Source organism: Mustela lutreola, chromosome 5 (assembly GCF_030435805.1).
Source record: "Mustela lutreola isolate mMusLut2 chromosome 5, mMusLut2.pri, whole genome shotgun sequence".
In the NCBI taxonomy this organism is placed as follows: Eukaryota; Metazoa; Chordata; class Mammalia; order Carnivora; family Mustelidae; genus Mustela; species Mustela lutreola.
The window spans coordinates 40944927-40969804 of NC_081294.1; the positions used below are offsets into that span (position 1 = coordinate 40944927).

The 24878-nt window shown below is 48.1% G+C and overlaps 1 protein-coding gene across 1 annotated transcript; it reads left to right on the top strand.

The window, feature by feature from the left end:
• The first annotated feature begins 740 nt into the window (after positions 1 to 740).
• ADRB2 (adrenoceptor beta 2) lies at positions 741 to 2821 on the top strand. Its single transcript, XM_059173987.1, has one exon. It carries the CDS (start codon positions 1014 to 1016, stop codon positions 2268 to 2270), a length of 1257 nt encoding a protein of 418 aa, XP_059029970.1. The 5' UTR covers positions 741 to 1013; the 3' UTR covers positions 2271 to 2821.
• The last annotated feature ends 22057 nt before the right edge of the window (positions 2822 to 24878 follow it).

Below are 24878 nucleotides of genomic sequence, written 5' to 3' on the forward strand. Positions count from 1 at the left end.
AAGGGAATGTGTCCCGTGTGCGTGTGCGCGCGTCTTTGTTGCCGGGTGGTTGCGCTTCTAGGTTGCGGGGGCGGGGAGAAGTTGGGGGTCTTATGCAAGTGTGAGGGGATAGAGTACCTGGACGGGGACGTCCGAGTCTGTGGCGCTCTGTAACTCCAAGCCAGCGATTGTGCGTTGTTTACTTCTTTCTGTGTGCGTGCCCATGCCTCTGTGCTTCTGGGTGCTTCTGTGTTTGTGTCTTGGCCCCGTTTCTGTTGGACAGGGGTGACTTTGTGCCTGTGGGCTTCTGTGTGTGTGCGCGCGCGCGCGAGTGTGCTTGTGGGTGCGCTGGGCGGGTGTGTCTCGGTGTCGGTGGCTGTGGGTTCTGTATAAGTCTGAGCATGTCTGTCGGGGTGCAAGTGTGCCTGCCCGTGCGTGTCTGGGTGGGCACTGTCGTCTCTGTTTCCGAATGTTGGGGAGCGGCTGCCCAAGCGCCCGGGCCAGACAGGTAGCAGCCCCCAGAAGAGCCCAAGGCTCCTGGGTCGGCGGGTGAGCACGCCAGCCCCAGCTGCAGGCCTCCGGGGCCAGCCGGGGAGCCGGCAGGGAGAGGTGGCCGGTCCGCCGCCCATGAGCAGCTGGGCCCCGCCCGTGCCAGCCCCAGGAGGGGGCGGGAGAGGGGAGGGGAGGGCGGGAAGGGGAGGGGACCTCGCCCCTTTGGGGCTGCCCGCCCGCCATTGGCTGAAAGTTGCCATACGTCACGGGGAGGGCAGGTCCCTAAAGTCCTGTGCACATAACGGGCAGCGCGCACTCCGGGGCGGTTTCTCCAGAGCGCCAGCTGGTTCCAACGCTCACGGGGAGCCCGGAGCACCCCGCAAGCTGAGTGCAGGACGCATCCCCAGCACAGCCATCCCCCGGCCGCTGAATGAGGCTTCCCGGCGTCCGCTCGCTGCCCGCAGCGCCGCGCCGGAGGTCCGCCCGCTGAGGCGCGGCCGGTGCGCCGGCAGCCTGTGCGCTCACCTGCCAGCCTGCGCGCCATGGGGCAGCCCGGGAACCGCAGCGTCTTCTTGCTGGCGCCCAACGGCAGCCACGCGCCGGACCAAGATGGCACGGAGGAACGTAACGAGGCGTGGGTGGTGGGCATGGGCATAGTCATGTCGCTCATCGTCCTGGCCATCGTGTTTGGAAACGTGCTGGTCATCACAGCCATCGCCAAGTTCGAGCGTCTGCAGACGGTCACCAACTACTTCATCACCTCCCTGGCCTGTGCTGACCTGGTCATGGGCCTGGCGGTGGTGCCCTTTGGGGCCAGCCACATCCTCATGAAAATGTGGACCTTTGGCAACTTCTGGTGTGAGTTTTGGACTTCCATTGACGTGCTGTGCGTCACGGCCAGCATCGAGACCCTGTGCGTGATTGCAGTGGATCGCTACTTTGCTATCACATCACCCTTCAAGTACCAGAGCCTGCTGACCAAGAATAAGGCCCGGGTGGTCATTTTGATGGTGTGGATCGTGTCGGGCCTTACCTCCTTCTTGCCCATCCAGATGCACTGGTACCGGGCCACCCACCAGGAAGCCATCAACTGCTATGCCAAGGAGACATGCTGTGACTTCTTCACGAACCAAGCTTATGCCATTGCCTCCTCCATCGTGTCCTTCTACTTACCCCTGGTGGTCATGGTCTTCGTCTACTCCAGGGTCTTCCAGGTGGCCCAGAGGCAGCTCCAGAAGATCGACAGATCTGAGGGCCGTTTCCATGCCCAAAACCTCAGCCAAGTGGAGCAGGATGGGCGGAGTGGGCACGGACATCGCAGGGCCTCCAAGTTCTGCCTGAAGGAACACAAAGCCCTCAAAACTCTGGGCATCATCATGGGCACTTTCACCCTGTGCTGGCTGCCCTTCTTCATTGTCAACATAGTGCACGTGATCCAGGATAACCTCATCCCCAAGGAAGTTTACATCCTCCTAAACTGGGTGGGCTATGTCAACTCTGCTTTCAATCCCCTTATCTACTGCCGGAGCCCGGATTTCAGGATTGCCTTCCAGGAGCTTCTCTGCCTGCGCAGGTCTTCCCTGAAGGCCTATGGGAATGGCTACTCCAACAACAGTAACAGCAGGACCGACTACACTGGGGAGCACAGTGGATGTCACCTGGGGCAGGAGAAAGACAGCGAACTGCTGTGTGAGGACCCCCCAGGCACGGAAGGCCTTGCGAACCGTCAAGGTACTGTGCCTAACGATAGCATTGATTCACAAGGGAGGAATTGTAGTACAAACGACTCACTGCTCTAAGGCAGTTTTTCTACTTTTTATGAAACCCCCCTCTCCCAACAAAACACTACACAGACTATTTAACTTGAGTGTAATACATTTAGAATAAAATTGTATAGAGATGTGCAGAAGGGCTGCCTTCTGCCTTTTTTTATTTTTTTAAGCTGTAAAAAAAGAGAAAGCCTATTCGAGTGATTGTTTCTTGTACAGTTGAGTTCCTTTTTTTGCATGGAACGTGTCTGTTTGTGTCTGAAGGGCTTCAGTCCCAGAGGACCTGGGGCTGCTCTGTTTTGATGACTTTTCCGTGGATCTACCTCATTGGTCAAGTATTAGGGGTAATATATATACATATATACTGCTGCTGGTAATTTGTATGTGAAGGAGTCTTTCCTTCCCGTACCCTTGCACTGGAGGATCTTGAGTATCTCGGACCTTTCAGCTGTGAACACGGACTCGCCCCGCTCCTCTTATTTGCTCAAACAGGGTGTTGTAGGCATGGACTTGAGGGGCAGTTTCAGTTGTGTTCCTGAGCAAAGTCTAAAGTTTACAGTAAATAAATTGTTTGACCATGACTTCATTGCACCTGTTTCTCCAAAAACCCCTTGAGTGGAGTGTGGTCGCCTCCCCCGCTGGAAACCGCAGGTAACTACTTGTAATAACTGCCCAGGGACTTAATACAGAATGATACAGGAGTGGCGTGCACTGATTGCTTAACCCTTTCCTTTGCCTTTGAATCTGCTGCTGCAAACCTGTATCTCTCTTAAGGCCAGTGCCTCGGGGCAGTTCCGCCCGCTGTCAGCATAGCTTGTCTCGCTGGTCGGTCCCATGGTGAGGATTCCTTGTTAGAGCAGAAACACTGACTCACAGAAACGGAGTTATGGGCCTCTGTTTTGTCCCTCCGTGCGCCCCCGCCACCACCCACCTGCAAGTCCTACTTGTTCACTAGCTGCTCATGTTATGATACAGTGGCTGCCTCTTATAGTGGAAATCTTTGTACTGCGTCAGAGTTTGGCATTTTAAAGAGAAGGAAGATGGTCTTATGAGCAAGGTCCTCAAACAAAGCCCTTTACCTCCAAGGAAACCTGGAAAGGGCACTGATCCTAGGGACAGAGCTGGAAAACACCCACCCGACAAATACCTCAAGACCTCGGAGTGGGATCGCAGCCCCTCCTCCTCCTTTCCTTCTGTCTCCCCCTCCCCCCAACCCCCGCCCCCGTGCTTCTGACCCTCCTCACTTGGGTATAGAGCCCGACTTCTCAGCTCTGGCACTGTTACCACGGCGGGCCAGGTGACTCTCCGTAGCGAGGGGGCTGTCCTGTGTGTGGTCAGAGCTGCGGCGGCATCCCTGTTCTCTCCCCATCAGATGCCGGCTGCACCCTCGGAAAAATGCCAAAGACTCCTCGAGGGGTGAAATCACCCCCGGCTGAGAACCACAGAGAGAAGCTTCAAAAATCTAGAGAGATTGGTAGATTCTGTCTAATACAACTGCTTGATTTAGGCAGAGCATCCGAGAGGGACTTTCCACCGTTTGCCCAGTTAGTGGCAGCCCCCAAGCCACCCCCCCATCCATGCTGCCTTCCGAACTCACCTTCCAGCCACCCTGACACTGTCTGTGTTTGGGGGGACGTGCAGTGTTTGGGAGGGCTTATCCATGGAGGCGAGGCCTGTGAGTCTACTGCCTTTTTGTGCAGAGGTTCTTATACCGTGAAGAGGCACAGGAGGGGAAAATCACAAAAGTAAACACATTGCTTCTCCCACCCCCTTTCTATTTTTGCCCGTGGGTCTGAGCCAGAGTTTGGCCCAGGTTTGACCGAGTGGACCGTCCTCCTTGGCAACAGGCAGCCTGGAAAGGGTCAGCCCTCAGGTTCACTGCCACTTCACCCGCTCCTGAAGCTGACTCCACTTCTCTCTTCCCTGCTGTCCCAGCCAAGGTCTCCAACCAGAAAAGCACTGGCTTCCTCAGCTTCCTGTCAGCTCAGTGATGGGTGTCCGGGTGCAGGCTCAGCTCTCAGGGGGAAAGCTAGGTGCCCGAGTTCCTGGAACGTGCCGTGGTGAATGGGAGAGTGGGTACCCTTCAGTACTTTTACTAGTTCTCCAAGGGCTTCCCTGCCCATTCTTACATTCTCCACCTGCTCTGGACCCCCCCACCCAGGGGTGTGGGCCGCTTCTCCAGCTAATCTTCACCCTCCTGGTGGCCTCACAGGATCTGGGACTTGCAAGAGCCCATAGAAAGCACTGGGCATCCGAGGAGATGAAAAGTCTATGAAGGGGAATGACCTGCCGGAGGTAAGAAGCCAAGGATGTAAGGGACAGGGTAATAGCTGGAGAAGCCAGCTGTCAGCTGTTATTCCAGAAACTGCTGTATTCCCTCCACTGCCTGATTATTGACTTCTGTCCTCACCCTCAATTGTGGAAGCTTTTCCCTCAGGCTGTCACGTAACAGACTCAGTGGATGTTCTTATTGCTCTCAGGTCCTTAGCACAAAATTCAGGCGATGACCAAATAATGTGCAACAGGGGCAAGAGAAAGAATTATTCTTTTACTCTGCACAAGTGTACTAGGATACCCTCAGCATTCAGGGGGAAGCTACAAGATTCCTTAGCCTTCCAGGAATTTCAAGCCACTCCAGGTAGAAATTTCAAGTAGAAAAAAAATGTTGCAAACTTTTCTGTCACCTTTGTAAGTCCCATGGACAATAAACATTATTAAAAAAAAATGTTGTATATATATATATTTTTTTTTTTTGCTTAGAGAAACCTCTAATGTAATTTCAGTTAAAATTCAGGTACAAGGGAGTTTAGCCATATTCATGTTCCTTTAGGAATCCTTTTAATATAAAAACTCTGATCAATTTTAAGGGTCTTGACAAACGGATGTTTCAGGAAGGTCTCAATCTCTCGCTTTCTGCCCTTTTTTGTTTTGCAAGGGGGAGGGGAAGTAGGCAGGCATTTGTCCCTGTCCCTCTGTCCCTCCATTTGCTGACAGATTGGTTACATAAGGTTTGTGTTGGATTCATCGTCATAAAAGTTTTCTTTGCCTGGACAGCAAGTTCTCAGAGTCTGTCAAATGAGAACCTTATCCTATCCTGAGATGCAAGCTGACAGGTGTGCAAAGTGGCAGGCCAGGGTGGGCCTCCTCACTGAGGTCACTCTCAGGGAAAGGAATCTGGGGAAAAGGGAGCTTTGAAGTAGAACCTGTGGTCACACGGTACACAGCATATTTTTGGTGAAACTACTACCAAGAGAAGCCCAGGCTAGAATCAGTGAGGAGCATTTCTGAAGCACCTACTGTGTGCCACGTGAGAAGAGTATGGGCTTCAGTCTCTACCTTCTGTAGCATAAGATGAATAATACTAAACAGATCCCTTTTATGGAATCTTCCTGAATGATCAGGACAGCGCTAGACACCTTTTTAGCCATGACATCATTTGAACAGCCTTACGATGTAGGCAATGTAGTTGTCCTCTCCTACCAGATGAGACAACAGAGGCTTAGACAACTTTCCAAAGCTGCACAAAGTGGCAAGCTGCAGGGTCAGGACTGGAACTCGGGTCCCCTTGAGCCCAAACCCATGCAGACCAGGAAGCAGCCCAAGGCAGCTCATCATCCGTGCCAGACCCGAGGGTAAGAACTGGAAACGCAATACCTCTCAGAGAGAAGAGGGAGGTTGCTGTGGGCTGGGGCAGGAAGGAATGTGCCCTTCGAAGCATGTGACTGCAGGGCTGCCGGGGCCTGGGACAGGAAACCTATCACCCAAGTGCCTAGTTTGTTTCTGAGCCTTTGCTTTGTCTTTTTGCTGAGATTCAGGCAACACTGAAAAGAGGACCTGAAACTTTAAAAGGAGCACGGGGTAGAGCAGAAACACAGCCCACCTCACATCCTGGTGCATTCCTTTTTGGTTCTGAAGTTGGGAAGTTCCCAGAAATGGAGTGGGCCGCTGGGGCCTGATGGGAAACATGGCAGGCCAAGGCGGCCCTCTAAGGTGTGCTGTCCATTTGGAGGAGAGGGTCTTCTGACCGCGGAGAGCAAGGACAGTGAGTGCATTTGGAACGAGGCTTTTCACTGACAGTATCATGTCCACGAAATTCCACCCTGCGCTAATCCCTCCTTCAGTGACAGTGCAAATATAATTTGAAGGAGGCATTTTTGAAATACCTAAGAAAACAAACTTCCCAAGCACTCTCAAGGGCTTGGGAAATACTGGTATCTTATGAATAATAGGAGGCAGAGTGAGGTACAAAGAGGCTTGCTCTGGGATTCAGGTAACTAGGTTTCAGGTCCCCTCTCGGGCTCTCTTTCTCTCCCTCTCTCTCTTTCTCTCATGTTGGGTCATGCAGTTTTCCTCAGCAGACTTCAGTTTACTCCTCTGTAAAATCATGAGGCCCATGCAGGCGGTCTCTAAGCTCTCTTCAGGTATGAATTTATATAGCTAGGAAGAGCCAGTAGACCATAATTCTAATTAGAATTGATGACATTTGTCCTATAATGATTAATAATGATTAAGTTTCCTGAGGGTGGTCAGCTGGCAGAGGAGGATGTTCTGAAGACCTTTTTGATGCATGGTACCTGCCTTCCAATATTTAAGGATCATCTGGGGGAAAAGGAGCACATTGATTTTATATGAACACCAGAAGACAAGCAGAAACTTAGAGGAAGGTAGATTCCCAGCCCAGGTGAAAAATAGACTTTACATTTGAAATAGATTATCTATCAGAAGAGTGAGCCTCCTGTCATTGGAAGCATTCAAGAGAAGCCCAAATGAAGCTCTGTGCGGGATGAAGCACAAAAGTTTCCTGCACTGAGCAGGAGCTGGACTAAGATCCTTCCAAATCTGGGCCTCTGTGTCCTTGAAAACAATAGACCTGAATGTTCTTAAAAAGTATTCAGACCGTTCCCTAATTCCAGCTGGCCTTCTCCCCAATTCCTCTGGATTTCAGAGGTTTCACTGCATTCCTAAACAGGAAACCTCCGGGGGAAATCAGGATCTCAACAGTCCTTGGCCATGGGGGGAAATCCAGAAATAGAGAAATAAGGTTAAGCAGTTTTCCAAACTATTAGACCTTTTCATCAGCTGCTCTTCCCATGCCTTTTGCAAATGACCTACTAACTCCCAGAGAGAGAATAATAAGAGCTGCAAAGCCCTCTCTGCAAAGGCTATTACATACTTCTCCACCCTCAGAATCAGTGCACTTCCTGTGGTTTTTCCGTCACCCTCACAGGGCGGGAAGGAAGGGAGGCAGGTCCCTGGAAAGCACGGAACACTTCAAAGCCCTCTGACCCAAGAGCCTGGTGACCTGGGGTCTCTCACAGCCCAGCCACTAACCTGCTGGACCACTGCGGGCAGGTCACTTTCCTTCTCTAGACCTGGTTTCATCATCTCAAACGAGAGATAGTTTGGTATCCATGAGTCTTGTGTTTCCTTTTTCCAGAAATCTGTAAGATTTCAGAAAGCATCTGATGCTGCACATTTGGTTGCAATGTTTTTATTTTAAAATCACCTTTTTTTTCTCATTAAAAAGGTAATAGATGCTCTTTGCAGAACACTTAAAAATGGAGGAAAGCACCGAATGAGATAAATCACACATAACATTACCACCTAAAGACAGCCATCGTTAAACAAGATGTGGGTGCTTCCAGTCTTTGTCCTAAGCATGGCTAGGCAATGGGTATAGATATATATATATATTTTTAAAGATTTTATTTATTTATTTGACAGAGATCACAAGTAGGGAGAGAGGCAGGCAGAGAGAGAGGAGGAAGCAGGCTCCCTGCCGAGCAGAGAGCCCGATGCGGGGCTCGATCCCAGGACCCTGGGATCATGACCTGAGCCGAAAGCAGAGGCCTTAACCCACTGAGCCACCCAGGCGCCCCAAGGGTATAGATATATTTTTAAATAAAAATGAATTTGATTATTACACAACTTTGGACCCACAGATAATAATTTCACAATTTCTCCTTGAATATAGATTATGTATAATATGATCCAGATGTCATAACTGGCCTGGCAAAATACAGAGACCAGCAGTTTTCAAAGTTTAGGGGTGCAGAGGAATCATCACTGCCAGAGCATCTGGATTGGGAGATCTGAGTGGGGCCCCAAGAATCTGCATTCTAGAAAGCTCCCCCAGTTTTTCTCACATCGGTGGTCCAAGGATCACATTTTGATGAATGAGTTTACAAAGATAAATTCTGTCAATTAAACACAATGCCCATGCCCCCCACTTCCTTGTTAGTTGATGAAAACAATGTTTCCCTACTTTTCTCTTGGAAAGCATGCTTTCTCCCAGTGGGCTCTAGTCTGCTTTTAAAACATACGAAACTGATGACTAAACTCCTAGGGCAAGGTTCTCGCTTTGTGTTATATGCCTCCAGCCCAGCCAGTTGACTAATGTTAAAATAAATCTATTCAAGTTATATAGTGACCAATACCCACTGTTTGAAAAGTACAACAGCAGACTTCTATCGCACAGACCACTTCTGGTGAGAATCATGGCTAAGACTGCTACTCTGTAGCATATCCAGAGGGCTACTATGAACCTCGGATCGTGCTTGGCAGTTTTTGCACACGGTCTTATTTAGTGCTCAGCCCACCCTACAGAATGGGTACCACTGTCCTTATTTTATAAATAAGGAAACTGAGGCTCACAGGGGTTAACTAAGTTGCCAAAGATGACACGACCCACTGGAGTGAAACGGAGGTGTTCTGAACCAGAGCCCGAATGCCTTGCTGCTAGGCTATGCCATCTTTCCCCCTTGGTGGGGGGTGGGGAGGGGTGTCAGGTCAGAGAGAAGAGGAGAGAGGACCGTGTGAAGACATTTTTACTGTGTGCACTTTGTTTCATTCTCTGGGGATTCTTTTCTTGAGGCCTGATTAATTTCAAGCCCATGCTGGTTGGGGGGCGGGGGTGGTAGGCTGTGGTTAAGTATGAAAGAGGAAACCAGATTGCCTGGAGAGCGGGCAGCACCCCTTCTTTCACCATCATTCAGGCACTGTTTGCAGGCATCCCCTGCTGGGTGTAGGGAGGAGGGAGAGGAGGGCTCCTGGTACCAGCACATTGGCTTGCTCTGAGTGAAATCCTGACCTTCACAGCAGGAAGCCCTTGGCATCTGGCTTTAGGGGCCTTTTCCCATCTCTGTGCCCAGCTCTGTGCCAGGATCCGAGGTTTCACATTAGAGAATATCTGGGTGGGAATTGGCATGGAGTAAGCCCATTACCTTTCAAGTGTACTAAGAAGACCCAGGCTCCAAGAGGTGGGGTTGGTGACAAGGTACCAGGACCCAGGAGGGGACTGTCTCTCCTAGCTGGTTCTATTATTACTGTTCCAGTGCTAAGAAGGGAAGGCTGATATTTCTGAATATATTCACTTCTCCAGAAGGAGAAAACAATTTTTAAAATCACAACAGCAATACTCTTGACAAAGCAAAATTAGAGTCCTGGGGAACTCGTGCTTTCTTTCAATGTAACTGTCTTTGTCAGGAGAGTTTTCTTCATTGTGTCTCTGTTCTACCACCAAATATTCCCTTATAAAAATCCTGTTAGCTGTTCCTAAATATTGCAGACAAGCCTGACCACCTGTGGGCAGGTTTTTATTGTTTCTTTTGGGTTGAGAGGGGCTCACAGTTTTCCTGAGACTCATTGCCAGCTCTAAGCCCGTTCTGCTCTCAACATTTGGACTTCCTTCTTGGTTCACTTCCCAGTGTCTCTCTGTAATTCCAAATGATCACTTGGCCTCCTCAGCCTCACAGAACAGAGGGTCAGCCTCAAGGGCCTGAGGTGGCCAGCTTTAGAAATCTCTTTCTATAGGATTATGGAAGGCCTAAGTGATGTCAAGTTTAGGTAGCAGTTTCTTGGCTCTATTATATTTTACTGTAGTGAGTCCCAAAAATGATTTGGGGGGATTTCTGAGAAAATGCACATTCCTGGCCTCCATCCCTGAGATTCTGATCTGATGGCTGTGGTTGGGAACCAGCAATCTGCATTCTGTCACAGCGACCCCCAGAGGCCTGCAGTGCAGGTGCTCTGAGGCAATTTTGGGGCCTAAAGCTAACCCTTTCTTCCCTTGCCCGCCCTTCCCACTAAAGAGCACAAAAGGTAGGCATACGAGAGAAATGCAACCTGTGCAGTTGCATACATTCACACACAAAAAACCATTCTATCCAATAAACAGAATCCTAATTTTCCTGTTTTACCAAATAAGAAAATCTAGATGCAAACACTCGGACTTTGGAGCTTTGGGCTTTTAGGCTTGGCCTCCTGCCTCTACCTCCAGCTCTGCTCCCACTCCTCTTGGCTCAGAGCACACACGACAAGGTAGGGTTTCTTCCAGAACATGATCATTGACTATTCTTGGCCTGAGCAAGGAAAGGAGCAGGGGCAGGTCGGGTTGCATAATGATTGCCTGTGCCCTCCCAGAGTTGTAAGCAAAGCCCCTGCCCAGCTCCAAGCCTGAGCACCCTTTGCCCAGAGTCAGCAGTACCACGAAACAGACGTTACGGTGGGAAATCAGAGGTCTGCAGGTCCTGGTGGGGACTGGGGTGGGACCCCCAGCAGCACATTCCAGACAGAGCCCGGCAGGAAAGCCTTTCAAGGAGAGATGTCCCATTGCGTCCCTCACTGCCTTGGCGCAGTAAACACGTGGACGCACATATTTGCACATTGACAAATTTTCCTCTGGTGAGTGTGACATCTCTCAACAGAGAAAGCAGCGAACAATTTCTCAGCCACAACACTCGGCATTATTTTCCCTCCAATGAACTGGAGGTACGCTTGTGTGTATTTTGTTCCTGTTTACCAGCAAAGCCCACACGGGCCTTTCCCAGAGCCAGGGACAGACTCCGGGGAGATCAATGGGAACATTCATGCTGAATTAGAGGCTCACCTATTGCCTGACACCTTAAGGCTGTTGAGACGTCCCCAAGTGCTTTTTTGATATTTTAAAGACTCCTACCCGCTGAGATTTTATGTTTTGCAGTGTGTGCTTGGAAATGTTTTCTTCTATAATTAAAGAGAATTATATAATGTAATTTGAAGCTCTTCTTATTTTGCTTCAGGCTGTGTGAGAAACATCCTTCTCTTCTCCTGGTTGGGTGCCCTCTTATGCTCTCCTGGCAGGGAGCTAGCAGACCTGTCAAGTGCTACAGACCCTCGCACTGTGCTCAAGCGGACACTGCATCCTAACCACGCCTCATTTTTGATCTAGCACTTGGCACTTCACAAAGGGCTTTTACAGCTGCCATCTCAGCAAAGCTTTACAACTCTGAGGCAGCCTGCTTGTTCCCATTTCACAGATAGAAAGATTGAGGTTAGAGGCGCCATGGTGGCTCTGTCAGTTAAGCATTCGATTCTTTGGATTTCAGCCTAGATCACGGTCTCAGGGTAGTGGGATCGATCCCTGCTTCAGGCTCTGTGATCAGTGCAGAGTCGGCTTGACCCTCTCCCTCTGCCTCTCCCCCACCTCGCATGCTCTCTCTCTTTCTCAAATAAATAAAGAAATAAGTAAAACCTTAAAAACAAAACCAAACAAAAAAACACCAAGGTTACAGGATTTGCCCAGAGGCATGGAACTACCCCATGGCAGGGTTGGGACATGAACTTAAGTCTTCATGCTCAGTCAAGAAATAACCCAAGTTTTCCGGCACTCAGCTATCCTCCTAGGACCCAGGCTCCTCTCACCGTACTTCTCTGCTTTTTGTGGCATTTTATCTTACAAATTCAGTGCTAACGCTCCCCAGCACCAAAGCCACAGCAGTCAAGCCGCAGAGAAGTGACTGCCTGCTCCAGAGACAGTCCCCACGCTGCTTTCAACGGTGACAAGCCCCAAGCTTGGGTGAGCTCATGCTGGGATGGGGCAGCTCTCAGCTCTATCGACCATGGCTTAGGGTGAAAGCTCCAGGCCTTTCGGGAACCTCCTGCCCGTCTCCAATGCACTATCACCAAGTGGGAGCCATGGGATCACAAACCTGCCCAGCTGGACAGCGCAGGACTCACAGAGGCCATGCTTGTTCGCTTGGCCCAATTCCTCTTGGACCAGGATGCTTCTGCGGGAAGAGCTGGTGTAATGTGCCCCAATCCCACGCCCATTGGGCACAGCCCAACCGGCTTGGAAGGGCCAAGTTCCACACCTCAGTAAAAATTGCAGGCTCCAGGAAGTATTTCAACTTCTTGAAAACAGCTTGCATTTGGCTAAAACGTCTTATTTTAGTCATAGCAATTAGATGTTCTTGTTTTGCACACATATCTGCCAACAGATTTGCCTTCAACACAGGTGAAGAGTATTCCATGGCTCTGAGAAAAAAACTGAGGATGAGGACACATCCCCACCATGAGGAAAGCTCCTCTTGGCAATCGCTTCCCCTCCCAGTGTCAGCTTATCTGATTTACTCAGCGCTCCAGACAACATTTGATAGATGGGCTCATTGACCCATTCCTTCCTTGAAGAGATGTTTGAACTTTTATAAAGGCCCGAACCTGTGTTAGCTACAAGGGATATAACTATGACCACGATAGACATGGTTGGCCCCTATGTTTTAGTTTCTTATAGTCTAAGATAAGAAACTTAAGAAACTTAAGAAGACAAGACAATGAAAAGGGAATTATAAATAGTTTTTGGATCACATTCTTCGATATAACACCAGAGAAACTTAAATATACTTACGAATAAGGGTGAGGGAGGGGAAATTGATGTCAGGATTTTGTAGGACTAGGGAATTTGCTGAGGAATATGTCAACCTCAGACTGACTCCTAATAATTCATAAAAATATTACTGTCTTCCCTTCAAATACATCTCGGAGGGGTGCCCTACTCTTGGTTTCAGCTCAGGCCACGTTAAGGGTCCAACTCTAGGTTTTAGCTCAGGTCATGATCTCAGGGGTGTGAGATCGAGCCCTGGCTCCGGTTCTGCATTCAGTGTGGAGTTTGCTTAGGACTCTCTTTCCCTCGGCCTCTCCACCTGTGTGCTCGCTTTCTCTCTCTCTCTCAAATAAATAAAAAATTAAAAATGAAAACACCTCGGGGAAAAGTGTAGCTGGCAGTGGCTTCCAAGATTACCAGTGGTCTCAGTCTTGGTGTACTGAGCACATTTTGTAAGGGAAGAGGGACATTTAGGGCCTGTTTAGACTTGCCAGATTTAGCAAATAAAAATCTAGGACATTCAGTTAAATTTTAATTTTGAATAACCAACAAATTCTTCTTTCATATAAGTATGTCCCAATTGCATGGAACATAGTTATACCAAAAAAAAAAAAAAAAAAAAAAAAAAATTCACTGTTTATCTGAAATTCAAATTTAACTGGGCTTCCTGTATTTTCATTTGAAAATCCATTAGAGAACAAGCCCTATAATAGAGAACAAGAGCAAAAATAGTGAGAAAATCTCAATAATATGTCTCAAAGAAGAATCTTTTACAGGAGCCTGATTTTTTAGCTTGGAGACGATGACAGTAAATCTAGATTTTTGGTAGGGAAGCATTTTCCAAACACTTTTTCTAATAGTATATATGGAAATTAGCAAATGGTACAATGGAAGGGGTTTAAAAAAAAAAAGGCTTTTGAGGTCAAAGGTTTGGGAAACATTGCATGATCAGCTTTCCCATTTTGGAGTTCACAGTATGCAGAAACATGGTGAGCCTTCGGAGCAGACTTAAAGGAAACAGACCTGGTTGACCCGGTTTGACTTAGCATGCCTACAGAATGCTATTTATGGTCTTTTGTCTGTTTGTTTTGATATGTTTGTTTTATGGAGGACACCCATGAATATTGTGCAAACTTACTACTCTGCCCAGCACACTTTGGGAACACTGGTATGAAAAATGAAAGTTTTCTTTGACTCTCCAGAGTGCTGCTGGGTAGGGAGGAAGCTGATTTAGTCTTTGTAAGCCAAAGGGCCGAGCTGTACCCAATGCGCGGACACATCTGGGAGACAGATTTTTGGCCCGGCGTAAAGACCAGAACTTTCTAACAATTAAAATAGTCTGAAAGGTAATGAGCTCCCTGTCTGAAGACATTAAAGCAAAGCCAAATGCAATCAGGGAGACTAGAGGAAATTCTTGTTTTGTGGAGGAAATTCTCCGGGTCTGCTAGGAAAGCTGGATTCACATAAGACACAGAGAGGCCTCCACCAGAAACAGACCTTAAAAATATGTCCCGTGTTCTATATCCTTTCTGCAGTCTGAGTCTATCCCTCTTATATTCTTCCTGTGTTTCCTTCACACCTCTGGGCTGGATCTCTCAAGGATATTAGTCCTCTCAAGCTAAAGAGCTTTGTTCTGATCTGAGCCTCTTCATAGCACAGTCTTGGCTCTTTGGAACCCCACCCCCGGGCTCCACTCTGGGAGCGACTTACGGACCTCCTGAGTAAACCAGAGCTCACGTCTGAGCTAAGCACTTCAGAAGAGGATGGCGTGTGGTGAAACTTGGCCCCCCCGCCCCCAGGGCTGTGAGCCTCTCCCAGGTGGTGTCCACAGTGGGAACAGACCACTGTATATCTGAGGTGTTCCACATAACAGAAGTCAATAGAGGTTCAAATCCCAACTCTGCCTCTTCCTGGGTCTATGACCTGGAGAAAATTGCTCGGCCTCTCCAACTTGTATTTCCTCTGTGGAAAACAAACAACAAACAAACAAACAAACAAAACAAAACAAAAACCAAGGATGATAATATCTGCATCATAATATCATGGAAATGAAAAGAGATTAAAAGTACATTCCAAAGACCCAACAGAATGCCAGTACAAAGTAGACATTCAGTCAATGCTTAATGGATGACTGTGATTGTTACCATCATGGTAAAGACTTTCAGAGAAGTTAAAAGACTTCTGTAGAATTTCAACAATCAGTGTGCCAAGACTTCAGGCTTTAGCCAAAGCAATAAGCTGGGGATTGTCTCCATCTCTAACACCTTCCTTTTGAGGACTTGAGAATGGAAAATAATGCATGTGTGTTTAAAATCACAGTTTTCCTTCCTGCAGGTTTTGGGCCAGTGCTAGGAGAAACAATGGATTTGGGGGCAGGTAGCCCTGGTTCTTGATTTAAGTGACTCTGCCACCTCCTCCATGCTGGACTCCAGTCCTCATCTATAACACGAAGGGGGCTGCACTAAATTTCTTCACGTTCCATGAGCTGTGCCTTTGAACAGGGGTTGCTGGAGGCAGATAGGTAAGTAATGGTCCATGGCACTTAGTGAAAGAAAGACCTCGCCAAACTAAAGCAACGTGTCTGTAGGTGTGTGTACACACGGCAACAGGATTTGAAGTCACTTGAATTGCCCTCTGCTCTTGTGCCCATCTGTAAGTTTGGCAAATAAGGAGTTAGACCCAGAATGAGTTGTGAAGGTGTGACCTCTGCAATGGAGAGAGCTGAGTTCGAGTCTCAGTGCCGACCCCGCTGGCAGAGCCTGATGTCCATCTCCAGGGTGTGACTCTCCCTCCCGTCCCCACCTTGGCCTCCCCATCTTTCACGTGACACGTTTGGTTCTAGGATCTACAAGCTCTGTGTCTCCTGGGAAAGCGTCTCTGATCTATTTTCGCTTGGGTTTGCATGCTCTCCTCAAGGACTCTCATCACGATGACTCAAGTTTTGCTTCTCTCTTTTGTTTGATCCGCTCTGGTTTCATAACACAAGCTCTACAGCCAATTTTAGCGTTTCTTGGATTATGGGAGTGTCCGCATGAAGGTACCAGAGCACGGGTCTCCGTTTCTGCCCAGGATACTTGTCTCCCCCTTCCCCGCACCGCCCACCCCGACACTCCCTTCCATTCTGGCACAGGCAGAGCCCCCCCCCCCCCATGACACACTAAGTGGAGTCTGGTTTTCCCATTAGCCGAGAGGAGGCCCTGAAGTCAGAAATCCTTGGCACATGACTCACTTGGTCTCTTTGTGCTTCATTTCCCCCAGTTATAAACACGTGGAGTCTCGCATTTTCTCACCTCCCAGTGTTTGCCCCCCACCACCAGGGAAGGGCTTTTGTGCCCAGGAGGCATCCCCTTTTTCCCAGATGGGCTCCCTCCAGTATCCCAGCCCGGGGCATTCTCTAGGAAAACAATGTGTCTCTCTGTCCCTCTGCTTCTGCCCTCTGTCCCCTTCAGACTTCCTTTCATTATTGCCCAAGACACAGAACTTTCTAAAACCCAGAAGCAGCCTGCGGTGGCTCCCTATTACCTTCAGGGTAAAGATCTCAGCTGACAAGCAGGTTCACAAGGAAGCACAACGGCAGCTCCCCCTGAGGACTAATGACTCATCCGATGGTACACTACCCTGATTTGTGCTCCTTCGCTGGGGCCTGAGAAGTACATGTGGTGCGCGTTGGAACGACTAGAGGAGGGGAACAAGACTTGGGCCCTGTGTTTAAGAGGCCTACACGCTTTCCGAAAAGGTAAACAGCCATACAAAAAATAATAACGTTTTTGTCTTAAGTACTGGAGTTGCTCTTAAAAATCACCAGCCTGGCCCAACAGCCTCGTTTCACGCTTGTGGAAACGGATGTCACAGAAAACACGGCTCTTAACAGATCTCCCTGTCTCTACTCTGCCTCTACGACCAGGGACCCCTCTTTCCTCTGCAGCTAGAGTCATGCTTCTGAGGGACATGTGATGTTATCACTCCCCGTGTGAACGTTTTCTGGAGCCCCACTACAACTGCAAGGAAGCCAAGCATCTTCCTAGGCCCAGGGTCCCGGCGCAGTTTGGCCCCTACAGCCTGTCCTTGCCTCTCACGGCACTGCCCTTCTGTCAGATCTTCAGGCTTCTTTGTGTGAGTTGGTCTCAACTGTGACGGCATCTCCTCAGGGCTGTCCTCCGGGATGTGAGCGCAAGGGGGACACTCCTCTGCATGACGTGACGAGGTCATTCCCGGACCCTATCATCATCCACGCCATCTTGCTGATTCGATTGTGTTTCTTCTTTACAATCTGTGTCCACTCACTAGAGGGTAAAGTGAAGGAAGGCTGGGGTTCGCCTCTATCTCTAATGTCTACAGCACGGTGGCTCACAGTTGATACATAGGAAATATTTGTTAAGTGACTAATCACACAAACAAATGAATACATAGTGAAGGAAATTTGAAAATGGAGAGTAGTAAAAAAAAAAAACAACAAAACCCACTCATACTTCCTTCTTCTGGATATTGCTTCTGTTGATATTTTGGAGTATTTCTTTTTTTCAGGTCTTTTTTTCCCCATAGGTATATATAGGATATATAGTACGCATCTGATAGAAAATAAGATTATGCTAAATTATGGCTTTTTTTCTCTTATCATTATGAGATTTTTATCTCTTATCATATTTTTTTCTCTTATCATTATTGTTACTTCTCATATCATTGCCTTTCTATATGCTATGAAATTAGCTTTTAAAATAATATTTTAAATGCTGCATAAATTACCTATGAATATACCAAAATAAACTGAAATATTTCCTTAATCTTGGACACTGGATTAATTTTTTTTTTTTTCCCTAACTGATCTACTCTCTCTCCAAACCATCTTACAAGAATTTGGCTTTTACAATACTTGTTATAGTCTCTCTTTGCTGTGAGTAGCTGAGTGGAAGACATTACTTTCTTTTTAGGAAACATCAACAGACCAATCCTTCATTTTGTATGTTTTCCTGTCATCTCCTTCAGTGAGGATTGACTTAGTTGACCATCTAGTTATTAAGTCAAAGACTTGTGGTTAGTACAGTGTTATGTTTCTATGACTTCCTGTTTGAGATAAACTATTATAAGTGTTCATAACTGAGTATAGTCGATGGAGAAACAGAGGCCAGGCGCCATTGCATCTAGCGCATACTCTTAACTCAGGGCAATTGCCTGTTGAAATTAATCAGTGCTCAGGGACGCATGGTTTGAGAATTTCCAAACATTCACACTTATAAAATCGCTGTGGATTAAAAAGAATGGTAAAGACAGCAAACACCCTCAAGGGATGAAAAAGGAAACTGAGACTCAGCTGTATCTTTGGTGAACTTGATTTCAGAAAAGATTTTACAGCACTGGAAGAGACCTTAGAGCTGAACTATCCCAACCTGTCATGCTTTAAAGATGAGGAAATAGAGGTCCAGACGAGGAAGGGCGTTGTACTGGGTCACCATACCCCCAGCTTGCGGTAAGGCTGTGATGAGAACCCACTTCCTCTTCCTTCCCATCCATCAGCCTTTCCACCGCCCTAGCTTTAGGGGCCTTGTCAACAGTCAGCACTTAGCAGAGTCTGCGCCTGGGCTCTGTTTCCTTGAGTGCTAAGAAATCTCCTCACTTCACCTAGAGGATGGGCTAGGAGATCAGCACCGCAAGGGTGCAAAGCATGAAACAATACACAAGGCCAAACACCCCTTTTTGTCAGCCCCAGTGCCATCTAGTACCACGCACCCTTAGAGGACACGGGTCTCTCCTCACTCGCTCTTTCCACACTCCCGCTGTGATGATCTGTTGATGTCCATCTCGTCCCCTAGACTAGTAGCTTCCTAAAAACAGATGCTCTTTCTCCTTTGGTTTTTCAGCACTCCATAACAAATCAGTGCCTGGCCAATAATAGATGCTCCGTAAATATTTGCTGAATCTGTGAGTAAAAACTTCACTTCTGTGAGAAAAAAAGAAAAAAAAAAACCACTTAGTTTCTGTATTAGTTTGCTAGGATTGCCAGAACAAAATACCACAGATGGAGTGCCTTAAACAACACCTATTCATTTGTTCACAGTTGTGGAGGCTGGATGTCCAGGATCAAGGTGTTGGTAGGGTTGGTTTCCTCTGAGGCCACCCTCCCACTGCCTCGTCACAGGGTCCTTCCTCTGTGCACCTGAACCCCTTCTGCTGTCTCTTTCTGGATCTTGATCCCCTCTTCTCCGAAGGAACCCAGCCAGGTTGGAGTAGGGCCCACCCTCATGTCCTCATCTCAGTCACCTCTTCAAAGCCCTGAACATAGTCACCTCTGAATATAGTCACATTCTGAGGTAGTGGGAGTTGACACTTGAACATATGAATTTGGGGAGAACGCAAAAATGGACACCTCTGTGCTCTAATACAGGAAGTACAAAGCCGGTAGAACCTGGGTAATGGCGTGATGATACCAAGGGTCCCCGAGTGTCATGCCCTCTTCTAGGCACAGAAGGTATCACCTAAGTTAATCCTCTCCGGGACTAAACGCCAGCAAACATTCACTAGTGCCTGCCACATCAATCACTGTGCTGGAGCTCAAAGATTCACAAATGTATAAGCTTAGATCACAGGAGAAAGACTCGGGCTGTTTGATAAGAAAACACACACACACACACACACACACACATCTGGTGTGCTGCCTCGGCCCATTTCTGCCACGTTTACTGCCCCCATGCTAGTTGTTATTCCCTAGCCAAGTAATTTCGTCTGTATCCAACCAGGAAAATGATCAACACTTGGCAAATGAAGAAACCGACAAATAACCAGGAAGTGACGTTTCCCCCATTGCACAGCTAGTAAAGCGCAGGCCCAGGACTTAAACACACTCATTCCAGCCCCATGCTCTCTTAACCTGTGCCCCACACTGCCTCTCCCTGATAAGGAGTCTTATTCCTTTTATCCCAATAGGAGGGGGATGTGAGACCCCGGCCAAAAGGAGGGACATTTTTTTTTTTTAAGATTTTATTTATTTATTTGACAGAGATCACAAGTAAGCAGAGAGACTGGCAGAGAGAGAGAGAGAGAGAGAGAGAGAGAGAGGGGGGGGGGGGAAGCAGGCTCCCTGCTGAGCCGAGAGCCCGATGTGGGGCTCGATCCGAGGACCCCAAGATCATGACCTGAGCCGAAGGCAGAGTCTTAACCTACTGAGCCACCCAGGTGCCCCAAAAGGAGGGAAATTTAAACAGAGCCACAAGTGGGTTAAAGAGCAGAGAAACAATTAAAAATAGAGAAAATAGGATTGTAAAGGCCCAGGATCAGACGATGGTTGAGCCAGTGGCACGGAGGGCTGGGGAGTACGGAGAGGCAGTGCAGGTAAATTGCAGTCAGATTAGCTGAGGTCTTATTTCACAGAATAATAAAATTGGGCTTGATGGTCTAGACACTGACATGCTTTTGGATATTTTAGCACAAAATCATTTCATCGTACCTCTTCGTTTTACCAACAAGGAAACCAAGGGCCAGAGAGGAAAGATTTGCCCAAGGCCAGACAATTGGTTAGTGGCAGAGCTGACCCCAGCACCCAGATCTCTCAGTCCTGAGCCAAAGCCACACTCTGCTAAACCCAGCCTGCGTGAGCATATGGAAACTGACATAATTTAAAAGAATGGGATTTTCCCCCCATGTTTTCTCATGTCTTTCATCCAGTTTTCACCCACTTTTTGGGGGGACCAAGTGTACATTTCCCCAAGTTTCAAGTAATTAACATCTTTCATCTAAAGGAACTACTATGGTTTAAAATCAGAAAGATCCCATAGAAATTACTGATGATGCTGTGTGGTTCTGTGGAGGGTGGCCGAATGGCTCACCGGTACGTTTTATAGACTAGAAGGACCTGTATTTCTTATGTCAAATAGACACTTTGAGATAGAGCGATAAATGAAACAGCCACTCTGGCTGGGTTTGTTTTACCAAACAGATATATCAGGTCAGCAAACATTGACTGGTGCCTGCTGCATGGCAGGTGTGGTGCCAGAGCCTTGAGATCTAAAGATATGTAAGCTCAGTTCCTGGGAGAAAAGGCTCTCACCGTTTAATAGTGAAATGCACAAGCTTACCCATGTACACACTGCCCCCCGCCCCCAATACACGCACACACATTTGCTACGCTGTTCAGGCTGTTTCTGCCATGCTTCTAGCTTCCCCATCGTAGTGATTCCCCAACCAGGGGATTCAGGCTGTGTCCAACCTGGAAAATGGAAACCACTTCAGTTCTTTCAACCTAAGCAATTTCATATAAAGGATTGGAGGCACAGGTGAGAGAAGAGCTGAGAAGCCAAACAGTGATGGTAAGGAACCAGAGATCAGCAACAGCAGGAGGGTGCACCTGCTTCTGAGCCTGGAGGGACAGCCTGGAGACAGTGGTATCACAAGATCCCCCAAAGCCAGGGGATTATTTGGCAGGAGCTGGGTTATTTGCCAGAGCACGTGAAGCCGCTGAGGGAGGCGCCTCCGGAGGCAGAGAGAGGAGAAATAGGCTTCCCCCCACCTCCCGCCCCGCCTTCTGTCACACACCCCCGCTAGCCACACTGCAGCCTGGAGGCCCCTACGTTGCAAAGCAGAGCAGGGGAGGCGGGAGGAAAGGAACAGATTGCAGACAGGGGCTGATTGGCACCCTGGGTGACCTTGGGCAAATCACTTGCTCTCAGTTTTAGTTTCCTGGTTGGTAATTTGAGAAGAATAACACCTCTCACGTTTGTTGTGAGGCTTACATGAAATAAAATCTGTGAAACCACTTTATAAGCTTCAAAAGGCACGGAAGGGCTTTTATTACTGGCTTTCACTCAAAGTATTTGGGATCTTTGGGTTCTGGGGAAAAAGAAGTGGGGTAGTGCTCAGGTGTCGTCAGGAACTTGGCAATGCCCGGTTGATGGCCGGAGCAAAGTGAAGTAACTGCATTTTACCGCTTGTTCCTTCATTGCATCACTCTGGTCCTCCAGCCTTTTCGAGAGCCGCGGGCAGACTTTGAATAAACTGGCGCAATACTGAAAGGATGTCAGAGCGCGCTCTCAGTTCTATTTGGGGATCTGTCTGTGGTTTTGCATCAAAAAGTGACAAATAAAGAGAACTCTAGAAATTACTCCGAGACTATTGCCCCACGCCTTCTGTTTGACAGAGGACCAGAGAGGAGACAGGCTTGGCACATTGTCCCATGCCAAATTCTTGGCAGAGAGCGACGTACAGCCTTGGAGGAGACCCTCCCCCCTTCTCCAGCCCTCCTCCTTGAGCCTTCGGGTTTCTAGGCGGCCCCATACAGCAGCTGGTATGGCAACATTTCCTTGCTCTTTCCCATGATCCTTCTTTCCCGCGAGCTTGCTTCCTTTCCTGTTAGTCTTAAGCCTCTTCTTCCTAATCGTCTTTGACAGCTCGTTCTCACACAGCTCTTCTGCTCTACTCTGCTGATGGACATCGGAAGCGGAGCGCTAAACCATGTCTATTTTAAGGGGAGAGTGTCAACTCTTCTAAATCACACAATTCTGCTTTGATACTGGGAGTGGGCAAGGACCATCCCAAACTCCGGGGAGACCAGTGTTTCTGCTGAGCTCAGGTGACAATAAAACTGTGCAATCTCTTTCTTTCAACCTTCAGAAGGTACAGGCCATGGCCAGAACTTTTGACTAAGCGCCAGGCCACTCCAACCAGGCCTCTGAGAACTGCGATACTGTCACCAACGGCACGACGTGGTTTGACCCTCTTGGCAAGAAGGGGGGTGTCTTCCGTATCTCTCAGGGCCAGGTGCGCTTGGTGAGTGGATGGTAGAGCTCAAGGGTGGATTCCTGACTTGTCAAATGAAGAGATTGTGCCTTGATTGTAAGTTCCTTTCTAGCACTGACATTTAAGAAATCAGTATCCTTCCACCAAAGAAGGCCTATTATGGTCACAGAGGCACTAAGATTGTAATAATCCCGAGTGACTCATGGAATTCCCAGTGGCCCACTGTGAATTGACGTTTTTCTAGTGCAGAGTCTGTGGCATCTCAAAATGTCAGAGCTGGAAGAGTTTCTGGCATTCTCTACCATGAATACATTGGAGTCTGACGCTTGTGAGAATCCATTTACTGATAGAAATGGATGGCGTCCACGCTTGTGTGCCAAGCACTGTGCGAGGTCCTAGGGTACAGTGATGGAGAAGAGGAGGGCTCCGCCCACACATATGCTTGTGGGACAAGATGCAGGGTAACATCTTAAAAAATGGACAAGATAATTATAGTTTGTAATAATTGCTTGAAAGGAAATAAAAATGTAATGGATTGATTCACTTTATTCAATGGATATTGAGTAACTTGGAGTGGGGGAGGGTGACTATTTGCAACACTGGCCCTTAAGATGAGCTCTGAAGCTTAAGAAGAAACCAGCTGTGGAAATCAGGGTGTAAAAAAGTAATAGGCCATGGGAATGACATGGGCAAAGGCCCTGGGGCAGGAAAGCTTTTGGTGTAGTCAAGCTGTAGAAAGGCAGCCAGTCAATGGGAATGTAATAGAGAAAAGTAGTTTAAAGAGTGGCTGGAGGAGTTGGCTTAAACAAGATTGGCCTCATAAGCCCTCATAAAGAGTTTGGGTTTTATTCTAAGAATGGGAAGTCTCTGAAAACTTTTGGGCAGTTAAGTGATTTGTATTCCTTAAAGACCCCTCTGACTGCAAGAAGAAGAATGGATTGTAGAAAAGAAAATGAGATACTGAAGTCATCCAGACCAAAAAATCCTCAAAAAAAAAAAAAAAAACAAAACAACATACTGGTAGACAAATTTAGTAACAATGGTAAGAAGTGGAAGGATTTGGGATACAACTAACATAGAGCCTCTAAGACTTGTTGATTACGGGGCTACATAAACTGAGGCTCAGAAGAATATAAAAGGACTTCTAGGCTTTTCAACACCTGGATGAAGGGACGTGTCATTACAGGTGTGAGAACAACAATTAAGGGTGAGTAGGATTAGAGAGATCTATTTACTATGAAGGGAAACTGGGGTCCCAGGGGACACAAGGTTGGGGAGAGTACAGGTACGAGGGTGGCATAAAATTGCAATATTAGGGGCTCCTGGGTGGCTCAGTCAGTTAAGCGTCTGCCTTTGGCTCAGGTGGTGATCTCAGGGTCCTGGGATCAAGCCCCAAGTAGGGCTCCTCACTCAGCGGGGAGTCTGCTTCAACCTCTCTTTCTCTCTCTGCCCCACCTTCCTCGCCAATCATCTCTCTCTCGCTTGCACATTCTCTCTCTAATATAATCTTCAAAATAAGAAAAAAGGATTGCAATATTAGTAAATATCATGTATGCCTTAAGAGAAAGGGAGATCATGAATTACTTTACAGCGGCGGTATTTGGTGGGTGTAACTTGGGGCCCCAAAGGACATTTGGCAACGTCCTGACTTAGTTGTCATGACTTTCGGTAGGGGTGAAGGGATTGCATTGTTTCTGGCATCTAGTGGATAGAGACCAGGGGTGCTGCTGGACACCCTTCAGTGTACAAGGCAGCCCATAGAACAAAGACTCTTCTGGCCCCACATGTCAACAGTGCTGAGTTGGAGAACTCTGTAGGTGACTTTTTAGGATTTCTACAAATGAATCACATCCAGAGAGCAGTGTCTTGAAGGGGTCACTCCAGATGAAGTGTGGGGAATGAGCCTGGACTTGCTTCTGCGGCAGAGACTGATAGCAGCTGATGAGTATGAGGCTGGCAGTTTCCCCGCGGTGGGGCTGGGACACCAAGAGAGGGCTCTGAGCCCTTTGGGGCCTTGGTAAGAAAAGGACATTGATTAGAACGGACCAGAGAGCCCAAAGGCCAGTGGCAGGCCGGACCGGAGGCACTGTCCAGTGAGAACTCACTCACTGAGCCAGAGGACGGATGGGGCTACGTCTGCACGGGAGGGGGGAATCGGGGCAGTTTGCAGAGGAAGGGAAAGAGGCTGGGTGGGGATCCTAAGGGGCAGGAGGGGAGGCAGCAGGTACCAGTTTCCAGACCAAGGATCCTCTAGAGTCTGCTAGCTCTCATGACTG